General features: G+C 34.0%; 1 protein-coding gene across 1 annotated transcript; it reads right to left on the reverse strand.

Moving 5' to 3' along the window:
• Positions 1-2,195: 2,195 nt before the first annotated feature.
• LOC128219582 (tetraspanin-7-like) lies at positions 2,196-14,694 on the reverse strand. The gene is made up of 7 exons (XM_052927407.1): positions 14,529-14,694; positions 12,271-12,459; positions 11,706-11,780; positions 10,993-11,088; positions 10,231-10,416; positions 9,481-9,564; positions 2,196-8,667 (listed from the first exon to the last, which is right to left on the reverse strand). Exons 1-7 carry the CDS (start codon positions 14,619-14,621, stop codon positions 8,596-8,598), a joined length of 795 nt encoding a protein of 264 aa, XP_052783367.1. The 5' UTR covers positions 14,622-14,694; the 3' UTR covers positions 2,196-8,595.
• Positions 14,695-14,710: the final 16 nt, after the last annotated feature.

The raw sequence follows: 14,710 nt of genomic DNA on the forward strand, positions 1-14,710 counted from the left end.
AAAACTGGTGAACTGAGCCACGATAGATCACATACTGCTGGTGATCGGTATGCTCGGGGAGCGGTGGACATGTTCAAGCCAGATACAGCGGTCTCTTTTGCAACCAATATTTTGCAAGAAAAACTACCGTGTTATCTGCAATGATTCTTGGCCTCCACCTTCTGGTAACAAAGTAAACAACAAGGGATTGCTCATTGATTGGGACTTAAAATACACAACATTGGCCCTTATAATGTAGCTCTCTTTCTCAGGGTCTGAGATCATATTGGCCATTATACCGGCTCCAATATACGTCCAATCAACCTTGTCTTCTGCCTTGGCCACTTGCTCATCATTCCTCTTGCTGTGATCATCAATCACTACCAACAAGCTTTTCAGCTCCTCAAATTCCCATTTCTCTGCTCCAGTTTATCAAAAGCCCCAAGTTTTTTTTCCACTCCCCTCTACCATTAATATTTTCAAATAACCTTACAGTGTCAGTGTTTGTTGGTTCCTTAATTCTTTCTGCCATGTCTAAGGTCTAATGGGTGAGGTAGCATTTCCTCTGAGTCTGCTAACACTAGTATCTTTGGTGGCACTGTCATGTAAGTAGCTTACATTATCATCTCAATATAAACCAGGATTAGTTCGGCCAAGGATTTCACTCACGGAGATGTTACCCTCTTGTTCAACAGACGGGCCTCTTTGTTTGGATATTTTCTTATTGTTTGTAGAACAACTATCTTTACCACTTCTTTCATTTCTTTATGACTATTGATTGCCTAAGTATTAGTCATATGATTAAGTATATCCACATCATGATTTGCCAATCATGAAATTTGAACAAAATTATCACTTAAATAATTATACAAAATAAAAAAAAATCAGATTAGTTTTGAAAAAAAGCGGCCTTCAATATCATAATGTACATCACATACAAAAACAAGAGCTGTCACAGTATGTGACGAATGCCCCCAAATGTGACATTGACCTATGAACAAGGTCAGTACATGAAAAGTTGATCTTGCCTTTACGTGTCAAATACATATGGCAAGTTATTTTAAATTGCCTCTAAACATAAAAAATACCACCCATACTTGACAACCTACACTGTTATGTCCTTTTAATTGTGAATAAACACTTAGTGTGACCTTGAACTTAGAGGTAGGGTCATGGGTCTTGCACGCGACACGTCGTCTTGGTATGTCTGACACAAGTGGCAAGTCATTTTTAAATCTGTCCATACAAGAGAAAGTTACAGCCCGGACACAACAACCTATACTCTTATGTCCTTATATATGCAGCATTCCATTGTGAATAAACACTTAAGTGTGACCTTGACCCTAGAGGGAGGGACACGGGTCTTGCACACGACACGTCGTCTTTGTATGTGGAACACATGTGGCAAGTTATTTTAAAATCTGTCCATACAAGGGAAAGTTACAGCCCGGACACGACAACCTACACTCTATGTCCTTATATGCAGCACTCCATTGTGAATAAACACCAAGTGTGACCTTGACCTTAGAGGGAGGGACACGGGTCTTGCACGCGACACGTCGTCTTGGTATGTGGAACACATGTGGCAAGTTATTTTAAAATCTGTCCATACAAGGGAAAGTTACAGCCCGGACACGAGTTATTGAGCCGGACGGACGGAAGGACGACGTTGCGATTTTAATATGCCCACCTTCGGGGGCATAAAAACAGTGGTTATCATCATGCCAGGATGGCGATTTGTTAATAATGACACAAATATTGCTGATTTTGAAGCAGTATATAATAATGCTTCTTGAAAATCTGTTCGGAGTTCTCATACTTCTTCAACAGGAAATGTAAATTTTACACTCTTGGCATGAACATTTTGTGAGTGCCAAAAGTTAACAGTAAATAAACTGCCCATTCTTGTTTTTGGCTTGACATGACTTAGCTGACAAGGTTTGATACATACATAAACAGATATATTTTTGGTATAAACAATGCCGAGTCTGCCATTTGTCACTATCACTATCAACTGTTCTGAGATGATTCTTTCATTGACCTTGAATTCAATTGCTTAAAAGTCGATGACACTATTTTAAAAAATTTCATATTACAGCTTGGAATTTTCCAAAATAGGACTGTCACTCTCACATATACTGAACTGCCACTTGACAACGCTGTCGAGCTCAGAGAGCTAAAAAAAAACAATAACCCAAACAACGCAGAGAATAACACAGAGAATAACATTTTATTTGAAGAACAGAAAAGAAAAGCCTATAACAATACTAATGAGTAAGGTTATTTTCTAGCACAATTGCACTTGTTAATCAAAATAGTTGAATTCAAATGAGCACAGTTCTACAGTAAATACTACTTATTAACTTTAATTTCTACTTACAAATTTCTACTTTTTTTTATTATTACATGATTAAGTATAATATTTTAATTAGCCAAATTACTTACTAGTTTATTATTTTAAATCATTAAGACAATTGTCTAAAAAATGGGTATTTAACACAATTTGTAATGTTATAAAAATACTGTGCTAAGCTTGATCCTGTTAAAAGGAAAATATTAGAATTGTTCAATGAAGTGGGGCCAGATGCCCATTGTGTGAATGAAACACTATAAGCAATAAAGACTTAGAGAAGAACTCTTCCATTCTGAATTACTGTTGTCAAAACATTTTCATCGTTTTTCCATTTCGCTGTGCACTTGAGCAAACAAGCACAATCATTACAATTTCCAAGCTATCTGGGTAAGTTTCAATCTTCTATTGCACTGCCTTATAAAACCACCTAATAAACCTCATCTTGAGTCCTTCATATATAATAAATAGGAATAAAATAGTGAAGGAATTGGAGAAATACAATATTGAGTGCAGCTAACATGTAGAGAGAGGTTTGCCAATAAGTCAGTCTATTATTGAATTTAAAGAAACTTGTTTAACCCTTTACTTCATGTAAACCTAAGCCATTTCAGGCTGCCAGTTCATGGCTTATCAGTTCATATCAGTACCCCTACTTCATAGGAGATTATTGATATTATTGGAATTTTAACCCTAATGTATTACAAACCTATTTTCTTAGTATTTCTTTTGGTTTAATCAATAAGTCATCAATGTAAAGTTTATAGAGAATTAAATTTCCAATCCAGTCATATAAATTTTATTTTGTTATCTAAATTATTTCCGCATGATATTCATAAACAAACAGAAAAATATGTCAAATTTGATGAAAATTAATTTTTATTACACTTTTATTTATCAAACACAACACGAAATATTATATAAACAACATATTTTTATAATTCATTTAATGCAACCTGAATTGAAACAAAGATGGACAGAATTAAAAAATAGTTCACAACAAAGAAGCACGGTATATTTATATATATGATACAGAAGAAAAAAAAAGTTGATCAACAGTCACAGTACGTATAACTTTCGGTTATTTAACACTACAATGAACAAATAAAGTTATTATTCAACTACTAAATGAGGCCTGCATGTTATTGTTTACTAAATTTATATCGTTTATTGCATGTCCATGTATTGTCATTTGGGTTTGATTTTAAAAATCCTCATTTCTCGTATCCTTGTGTGCGTGACGCCGAGGTCTGAATTCTCGACGTCGTACTCAATGTCTCAAACTCATTTTAATTGAAGCCAGACTGTTCCGATTCGTCAGACAAACACTGAAATATAAATGACATTATTCAGGAATGTTGTTTAAAACTGAAGTTAACAAGGGCAGAAATTAGCTCTACATTGCATTCTTGTGTATTCGAAAACACGTGTTTCAACAGCTGATCGATGTTAAATTGGGTCATGTCAAAGTTTAACAATAGGGATAGTCATTATTTTATAACACATTTGTACTTACTTTCAATTTGTAGAAGCAGATGCGCATTTTTATGACCGGATTAGCGAAACAGAAGTGACACATATGTCCCATATAATGATTTATGGCCTTTGTTTATACAAGCCAGATGATTTTTTGTTTATCCAACATGGCCGACATTTTGACACGTTTTCGAACCATGACCTGTGACGTCAGGCGCGTGATCAATAAAATATAGTTGTATTATTGGTAGTTAATTATAACTTGCAGTATTGTGTAAATTTCCACGAGGAAAACGAGACAGAAATGCCCACAAACCTGCGCAGTCAACGTTTTACGCATCTTTGATACCAGTGACCTTATTTCGCGATTTTCCGAAATTCTTTAAATAGTAACATAGTGTTTTTTTTAGTGCATTGTATTTATCGATGTTTATACTTCATGAATATGAATTTATAGCGCATAAACAAGCATCAGGTATGAAAATAAATGCCCCTACATTACGAATACGTAGGATTACGTATCTATGAAGCTATGGATAAAACGTTAAGATCCGTATCTATGAAGCTATGGATAGATAAGTAAAATTGCGTATCTATGAAGTAAAGGGTTAATGAGCTCTAGCCAAATAAATAGTTCACGGAAATTGCATAAAAAGTGCTTCCCTAGTGATTATTTTAAAAGTTTTCATTATCATTCATTTTGCTGGTGCACACTCAAACTGGTACGATATAGTTCACAAATTGTCCTAGAGAGCAATTACCAGCTTTTAAGAGACACTCTTATTCAAAACCAATAAATACACATGTATAATAAACATAAATTTTTAGTTATTAACCTTTAACTACTTGCTAATTATGCATTTATGGAAAAAAGAATTTCTACTAACAATTTGTAACCACGTTTTAATAGCTGAAAATGCTAAAATATTAAATGATTGGCTAGTGCTAAAAGATATACTGTGATCTTCTATCGTCTCATAAGGTAAAAATGCCATGTTTTCTGCATCTTTCTTTCAAATTAAAGTCCATAAGAACCATTGTTTTCAACATTTATTCATCCTTTTTGGTAAATTAAAACAATTGCATTAATTGCGGTAATTCTTATTTCAGAGAAAGAGTGTCTCTTTAAACTAATGTACAACACTCAAAATCTAGTTTACAAATACACATATAAGAAGCACACCCTATCCTCTCTAACATGAAAGAAAGTGAGTTAACGTTTCTATGAGATGAACAAATATATATCAGACTTGTAGATTTGGAAAACTGTAACACATTATTTCATAAAACAATCACACTTCTAGCATCAGTAACAGTATTATAGTAAATCATTGTAGAAATAAATTGTATTGCAAACGAGAATAGTTAACAGATTAGCAGAATATTTGACATAAAAGAGAGGAAAAAAATATATAATTGTGTTAAATATCACAGACAACAAACATACTCGTACATGTATAAGAAATAATAACAATAATATTTTTATTTAATTCAATATGGTTTCCCATTTCAAGGATTTAGCAGTTTTGGATACAATTAGTACATGTAATATTCATTTTTGGGAAGAAAAAATATACTTGTCTACCAATAAGTATAAAATATATTGGAATCATGAGATTCAAAATAACACAATGGAATTTATCCAACAGATCACTTTCTGCACACAAAATCTGGTTATATTCAAACATCAAATACACAATGTTTCATAAATACACAAAAAGAAATGTAAAACATAAACAAATAATCAGATCTCAAAAATTATTATGCTTAATTTAGAGAAACGCATACTGATAAACAAGTTATAATACTACTGTTTGGAAATGAACATATCGTTTCTAGGTTTTGAATCACTAAACAATGGTGATGTATACTCTGCTCAAGTTAAGCCATTGCCTGTATGAAATCAAATGAATTTCAATCTTTTGTATAAGGTTTTTAAAATTGAACTATATTGTTCTACATGTAACATAATGTTTTTTTTCTGATTTAGGTTTCATTGTGAAAAAGTTCAGACCAAATCATCACAACAGAATGTTACAAAATACTAGTGTTGGGAATCGGTTGCAATTTTACTATCGATAATCGGTTCCATTCAAGTAACCGATTATCGATAGTACAATCGGTTTTTAAAATACTAGATAGTACCCGAGTTGTAGTTTTATTCATGTACAGTATTAAACTCTTAATCATTATATGCACATACCTTATGTCTATGACTGAAGTTATTAAGGGTTGTTGTATAAAAATAGTTCATTTTCTTGCTCATTGTGGCTTTCATCAGCCATTTTGTTAAAGATAACATCTGAACACTTACTAATATATATATTTTTTTTTCTTTTCGATAATCGATTATAACTAAATACTATCGATTGTCGCCGATTTCAGGCCCAACCAATCGATTTTCGATTATAATCGATCATCGGAACATCACTACAAAATACCTTATTTGTTCTAACAGACACGCATCATGTGACATGCCCTAATCCATGAACAGAGGACCTTTGCCAGCAATTAGCTTTACATTAAATAAAAAAAAGTTATTTCAAACGACTTAATTTCACTGTACAAGGATCTATTGGGAACTGAAGGATCTTACGAAGAACTGTATACGGATCTATCGGGAACTGTACAAGGATCTTTTTGGAACTGTACAAGGATCTTACGGGCACTGTACAAGGATCTATTGGGCACTGTACAAGGATCTTTCAAGAACTGTACAAGGATCTTCCAAGAAGTGTACAAGGATCTTTTGGGCACTGTACAAGGATCTTTTGGGCACTGTACAAGGATCTTCCAAGAACTGTACAAGGATCTTCCAAGAACTGTACAAGGATCTTTTGGGCACTGTATAAGGATCTTCCAAGAACTGTACAAGGATCTTTTGGGCACTGTATAAGGATCTATCAGGAACTGTACAAGGATCTTTTGGGTACTGTACAAGGATCTTATGGACACTGTATAAGGATCTTTCAAGAACTGTACAAGAATCTTTTGGGTACTGTACAAGAATCTTTTGGGTACTGTACAAGGATCTTTTGGGTACTGTACAAGGATCTTATGGACACTGTATAAGGATCTTTCAAGCAATGTACAAGGATCTATTTGGCACTGTACAAGGAGATATCGGGCACTGTACAAGTATCTTTCGGGCACTGTACAAGGATCTTTCAAGAACTGTACAAGGATATTTTGGGCACTGCACAAAGATCTATTGGGAACTGTAAAAGGATCTATTTGGAACTGTACAATGATCTTTCAGGTACCATTTTGTGACATGGCACCTGCTGACTCTATTTCTATAAACCTTCACCCTAGTGTACAAATCTTAGCTCCCCAATTTGGTTTATACTTAAAGTGCTAGAGTCTGAAAACTGAAATTCCCATGAGGGCGTCTATTAGCACAAATATGGTATAATCATACAGTTGGAGTGACTTTGAAGAGTAGCATTACTCATGAGTTTACACTCATCAATATACAATAAATGAACATATACAACATACATCAAGTATCTTCAGGTTAAGCCATGCCAGGTTAATTCTAAGTTGAGCATCATAGGTTGGTGAAGTTTGCAGCGTTCACAACCTCTACCAAAATCTAAATTACTGGGTATGTGAATAAATATGATTCCATAGTGTTTAATATTTAATACGGAATGTTTTTTAGTCAAGAAATATATCATATACAGCGATAAGATCATTGTTATGGATGTCTGGACTTGTCAATGTATATAAAGCTTTCTTTATTTTTTTATGTGTGAAATCAGCTATCATAGGCATTTTATGTTCTTGTACAGAAAATAAGATTTGTTACATGACACTTTGTGGTATTTTTCTGCTAAACTGTAGATAAGTTTCGAAATTGGATGCTAAACCTAGAATGAAGTTGGCATGGACATACCTACATATGAGACATGTATATGAATGAAATAGTGTAAATCTATATGAATTATTCACCTTTCTATGGACAACATAATTACACCAACAGCAGAAGGTGGAAACAGATGCTGTGTGAATAAAAGACTAGAAAGAAAATAACAAATCAGTAATGAATGATTAATACTGTGCAAAAAACACTACTGGATAAATATTAAATATATCTTTCCACCATATAACTACAAGTTCAGATCACCATGCTAGTAAATATAATAAAATACATGAGAAATGTATGCAGTAACAATGTATAGGAAGAACATTTATAATAAGAATAATCTGAGCAGGACAATAACACAGTTTGTAAATATAAATGTTTCTTATATGAAGAAAAAGTTTTAACTGATCTTCATAGACTTTGGTAAACAGGTTCTCAAGAAATCTCTCAAACATAAAAAGGAAGTTTTAACTGATCTTCATAGACTTTGGTAAACAGGTTCTCAAGAAATCTCTCAAACATAAAAAGGAAGTTTTAACTGATCTTCATAGACTTTGGTAAACAGGTTCTCAAGAAATCTCTCAAACATAAAAAGGAAGTTTTAACTGATCTTCATAGACTTTGGTAAACAGGTGCACAAGTAATCTTTTGAACATAAAAAGGAATGTGAAGAATAAATTTTCTTACTTTTAGTTCTAAGAAATTATTGTTATCATTTCAATATAAAAATGTTTTTCACAGTTTGATGCACATTTATCATTCAAACTTAATAACAATGACCAAAGCAACAACAATATGAACTATTTAAAGCAAAACACTTATCCAAAACTTGCAGTAGTTATTTTCTTTGCACATTGCCTCCCTTTGATATTATGCAGAGATTGTCTCCCTTGGCAGATCGGTTACAGAGTTGTGTTCCCCATTACTGCACCTGCTCATACTTGGCTTTGTTGATGTTCTTTGCGAGACAGCAGGCCAGCAGGGCGCCGAAAAGCTGAGACAGAAATTTATTACCTGTATTAACATGGTATAAAACTACCAAGGAAATATTTTTTTTGAAATTGCTGACAAAAAGGAATTTTATAAGGACAACAGTCATACATTATTGACTTAATTCACTCTGTTGGTCAGTTATTAATAACAAGTAATCCGATTAGCTACATCGTTCTTAGATCCAATTAAGACCAATATTGAATACCAGCCCTGAATAATTCTATACTCTTTGACAATTAATCTGTCTGTTTTTTTATTGTTTTTATTCCATGCTTTCATTAAGAATTAACTTGTCTATAGTGTTCAAGTTGAATAACTCCACTGTATGCTTTAACATGGCTGGCATGCAAATACACAATTCTTTAATATGTAAATAAAATAAAATTGAAAATTGTGATAGAAGCAACACATTTGTGAATATTTTTGAATGTCTCTAGATAGACAATTTTACCTATAGACAATTTTACCTTTTAAGCTTGAAATCTAATCCAAGTGCTTGGAATCAAAATTTTTTAAACAAGCCCTTCTAGATATATAAAATCAAGAATCTGACCAAGCCATTTCACCAGAGCAGGGTTTGCTTACTGGTGGTTATAAAGACCACTGTTTGACATAAACTTCTTAGCATGCACAAATTACATATTTTGAGTAAGCAAATCAAAGTACATGTATATCATGTCCATGCTTTAAAGTTCTTGCCCTTTCACCCAAATCTTCATTTGATTGAAACAAGCCTTTATTCACATTTCACTTTATTTATATTTTGATGTCTGACCCTAACAAACGAGTATGGTCCCTTTAAGGCGGATGTTACCTGGAAGAAGGAGATGCCGAGGGCCACACCTCCGATCAAAGCCATGTTCTTCTCCATGAAGCTGGTCACCTTCGTGTAACAACCCTGAATATGGGAAGATGTACTGAATTTATCACAATAAACATTCAGTTGTGGTAGGTTGACCTTATTAATAAGGGTTATGGATATTTATTATGTCTACAAGTATGGACATAATGGCAAAAAAACAGCTTCCTTCATCACTAAGCATACAAAAAGTGTCCTTTTTTCCACAAATGTTCATACTATTTTCCCAATATGACCAGCTCTAAAAAAGTATATTGTATATATAAAACGAGTCAAGACATGTGCTCATGTCCAAATACTTGCTACTCCGTTATAAATTCCGCAATAATTAACCAGTTGTTAACTAGGCTGTGACTGCATGCCAAATTATCAGATTTGTTGTCACACCAGCGGATGTGCTTCATTTATAACAGTTATTACTGAATCGATAATCATGCAGGCTGCATAGGCATGGCTTACGTCATTTAAAAAAAAACACTTTTTTTTAAAAATCGCTAACGCCATAATTCACAGAATTTGAAAAATTGTCACCAATTTTGCGATTTATCGCCAATGGTGAAGGCCAGTGGAAAGCCTGCTACTTTGTCACTTATTTGGCAATAATTGCCAATTTAAAAAGCCCAGAATTTCCCAATTTTTTCTGGATTGCACAGGCGGTGATTTTCTCTCCCCCAAACCCACTGATTCCATACACCTTAGACAAACCTCAGTGTAGATATCCAGGGTTGAATTAGTGGTTGCGTTGCCAGGGAGGTTGGTGTTCTTGCATTCAGCCTGTTTGCCGCGGCAACAGGATTTCGGCACGATGTTTGTGACATTCACTTTCTTCTGTTTCTCCTCCCATGGTGTTGTAAACCAGTCCTGGTACTTGTGTCGGCCACAGCAGTGCAGCTGCAGTAATAATACCAGAAATAATACAGGGGTTTAAGATGAATCTTGAACTTTTGCTATTATACAGGATGCAAAAATCTAGGCCTAAAGATATTAAATATATCTTTACATACGGACAGATTGCATGATATTCATTCAATACCATATAAGTCAAATTTATAACAGTTGAACTCCAAAATGGTAGCTTGCTTTTTGAAATGTGGTGTAGCTAAAGCAAATAAAAAATAACTACATCTCAAATGATGGACAGTAATCTGATTTAAATATAACTTTAAATTGCCTTGTAGTCATTCAGGCTCCAGATTCTCAGCAAATATTAGGTCTCTTTTAACAGGATCAAGCTTACATCACTATTTTTGTTTTGGTATATATAAATAACTGTATATAATGTATAATCATCACCTTTTACAGAGCTTTGAGACTTTGAAAGTAAAGTATTTGAAAGATAATTATGATTCTCTAAATGTTCTGGTGTATAAATTCAAAATTAGCATTTGGACTGAGACAGTTTGAAAATTGGGGCTGGTCAATCAAAATATTGTAACAAAGAACAATGTATAAAGTAGTTGGACCCACATTGTGTTGCAGGCCATCCAGTGCCTCTGTTTTGCCTTTATCCGAGTCATAGTGGTTCAATGCAATGGCCAACCCATCCTCGAAACCACTGCTCAACTGGAAATGGGGAACAAACTTCATGTTTATTTTCATTTAAATGTTGTTTTTCCTGTACTCAACAATTAGAAAGAAAAAAACAACTTTGTTTATGGACATCACACTGTTCTATTTATTGCAACGATGCAGTCTGTTTTCTAATGGTCTCTTAACTGCAAGCACCTGCATGACCAGAAATTAGATCTAATGGATTAATGTTCTTAACTCAAAATGTTTCTAATGAGCAAACCATCAAAAGAATAAAATAGTTGTCAATTTACTTTGAAACTGAAAATTACATGAAAGTACCACTTAATACTGGCACATTAATTAGTGGTACAATATATATTTTTTACTTCATATCCTGATAGACAGTTATATTGTGACACCTTAACTAATGAATGCACATAAAGTTATTATCATATAAAATGGTAAACCTTGAAGTGGTTTGCTATGTATATGATCTATTATCAAATAGATATACCAATAACCATAGATATATGCATCACATGCAACATTAAGCCAGTATCTTCTCATGATTTCCCTTTTCTTCAATAGAATCTTTTATACACTTATTGGTAGTACTAAAGGATTTTTACACTTGAAAGAATTCACAGTTATCCAAATGAAACACCTACCTTTTTCTTGTATATAAAGCCAGCTGCTCCGGTGCTGAGTTCAACAATGAACACCAGGACGAGGAAGACAGAGTACTGCAAATAGAAACCAGGATCACTTCATCTCTAGGATTATACCTTTGTAACAGCTAATCTTTAAAGAAATTGATCAAATAAACATGAAAGTTACTGAAAAAAAATCTGAGAAAGTCTGTTGACCACTGAAAAGAATCCGAGAAAGTCTGTTGACCACTGAAAAGAATCTGTAACAGAAGCGGTTCATCTTTTCTGCTTCAGCTTGTTACTCATTCATTGAAATTAGACTTTTGAATGAACACGCCCGAATACTTATGTTATTGTCTAATATCAAAGTTATGAACAAGTCCTTCTATATCAAATCAAGAATTTGACCAAGTTCGAAAAGCATTTTGCCAGTGCAGGGCTTGTGCTAATTTCGACCACTGGTTACTACAAAGCTTTACAAAACATACATAAGTAAACTTGATACTGGGTTGGAGTGAGAGGTAAGTACTTATGATTTAACATACAAGAATTAATTAAAATCCACTTTACTTATCAGACCTACCATGTAGAGGAGACAGGCATTGCCTTTAAATGTGCAGCAGCATCCAAAAGAGCCAACAAGCACGATAACAGCCCCAACTCCAATGAGAATGTAAGGGGCCTCTTTGTAGTAGACGGTGGACAGCTCCATGTAGATATAGAGCTGGACCTTCGCCCAGATCCCCACTGCCAGGATGGCTATCCCAGAGATCTAAAATACACACACTAATAGTCCTATGCTCTTTTTTTCTATGGCAACTACTTGTTATGCTTTTACACAATAATGTGCCCCGCGGAACAAGGCACATAAAAAATAATAATACAGTTGATATTTTCAACAGCCAAAGGGCTTTGTGATTCTAGCAAGATTTACAAAAACAGTTTTAGGTTTTTTTATAAGAAAATGGGCATTTTATTTTCACATTTGGGAAAAGCATATTTTTTAGCATTGGCCCCCAAAAACACCATTCACTGGAATAGTGAGTCAAGTACACACCTTTCATGAGTCGATAGTATTTTGTTTTGCTTTTTTTTAATTTTTGGACCAGGTCTTTCTGGTTTTGACTTATAGCCATATAAATTTTAGTGTTTCCGAAAGGATTGATAAACGGCATGGAATTTTATTACTAAAAAGGGCACATAGAAGCGCGTCTAAGATCAGATCGTAGATTTTCATATTTATATTCCAAATTTAATGTTTTGTGGTTTACTAAGGGTTTAAGAAAAATGCATAAAACATCTATTTCGGGACGGAAATATGAAAAGCTGCGATCTGATCTTTCGTGAGCAGTCTTTTATCACTGGTTTGCAGCTATTTACCCAAAAGTTTGTTCGATCGAAGACAAAAAATAATAAAGTTTGAAAAACAGTAAATCTGTGAGAGTGCAGCTGCTTTAACACTAATTCTATATGAACTATTTTTGAATTTAGCACAGGCGTATGAATTATGGGATGAAAACTGTCGGATCCCGCAGGATGAAAAGAAGTAAGTTACACACAATCAGTGCACATTTACCATGATTTAGAAATTTTCGCCAGTTCTATGTTTGATTATAGATTCTCTTATTTCTTATCAGCTCTGCTGTTATTTAGAATAGACATTCGTAATGTGCTGGCTGTATGTTCAATCGGTGTCGTAGAGCCAATATGGATCGCTCTTATATAAATTTTCCTCAGGCTACTTTGCCTTATGATTACAACAAATGATTCGTAAAATGATTGGTGAGTTAAAACATAATCAACCAAATAATCAGGGTTCAAAGATTATGTATTGGTTTATATAAAGTTCAGTCACTTGATGAATGGCTTTGTCTTACGGGAGCTTGTATTGGCGATGCAAAATACCTCAACCTTTGTCAGCGCGCAGATCGCAATGCTCTGTGGCCAACGCAGATGTCTGGTATAAGGCTTACTAGAGTTTCTAGCCACCAGCTCCATTCACCAGACTAGATCGCAATGCTCCATGTATCTGGCTACTTGAACTGGAACGCTAGATGACCCTATATATGTCAAGTTCCTGGTGCCTTTTTATCCCACAGATCGCAATGCTCTGTGTTCAATAATAAACAGCCACGCGCTTATATACTCACCGGGCAGACGAGTTCATTATTAAGATGGGTAAAAAGGGTATATTCCACTTTGCAAAAACATGAAGGCATACAGCTTTATTTTTACTAATACTCTTTATGAAAACAACTCCCGGTTAATTAATAATGTTTAACATGATTTCTTTAATTATTATTGTCACTAATAGAATATTTGTATGGAATAAATAAGTCTAAAATGTAAAACTAATCTCTGAAAAACACCGCGAGACATTTATTTTTGTTAACCCAAATGGCCAATTTATAACAAAGGGCGGTAATCGTGCAAATATGCGGTTACGCTACACATTCAAACACCATGTAGGTCAAAGAAATAATTTACATACAATCCTAAGTGACCACAGCAAGTAGTCAGGAATTCTGTAAGTTTAATTATTAAAGCAATTATGAAATCGGATGAAATCGTGCATACTGAAATCTATCAAAATTATAAATAGAATTAGAAGGAAATTTCCCATTCACGGTTAATATACAGGTTTTAATAAGAATAATGACAGCTATAGGATAATACGATTGAAAAGAACTTGATAAAATCATGGTAAATAAAAGTAAGTCAATTAAAATGAAAATCGCTGTGTTCCTTTTCTGTTTTCGTAAAATAAACAGATGTTGTCAATTAGTCATGAAGTGATTTCGGACAAACCAAATTTTCAAATTAAAGTTTTGAATTATCTACCCAGAATATGAAGTTGAATATTGTTAAGATGGATTTCGTAAGAGCCACCGCTGGCCCAGACGACATTGCTGACGAGAATCTTCCTCCAGGCATCTTGAAACTTCCAGAAAGTCTGTTGACAAAATGTAATAATTTATTCTGACAGCGGCTCCTGACGTTTTCTCGTTTTGTGACAATCGCAT

This window comes from Mya arenaria, chromosome 15, assembly GCF_026914265.1.
Source record: "Mya arenaria isolate MELC-2E11 chromosome 15, ASM2691426v1".
In the NCBI taxonomy this organism is placed as follows: domain Eukaryota; kingdom Metazoa; phylum Mollusca; class Bivalvia; order Myida; family Myidae; genus Mya; species Mya arenaria.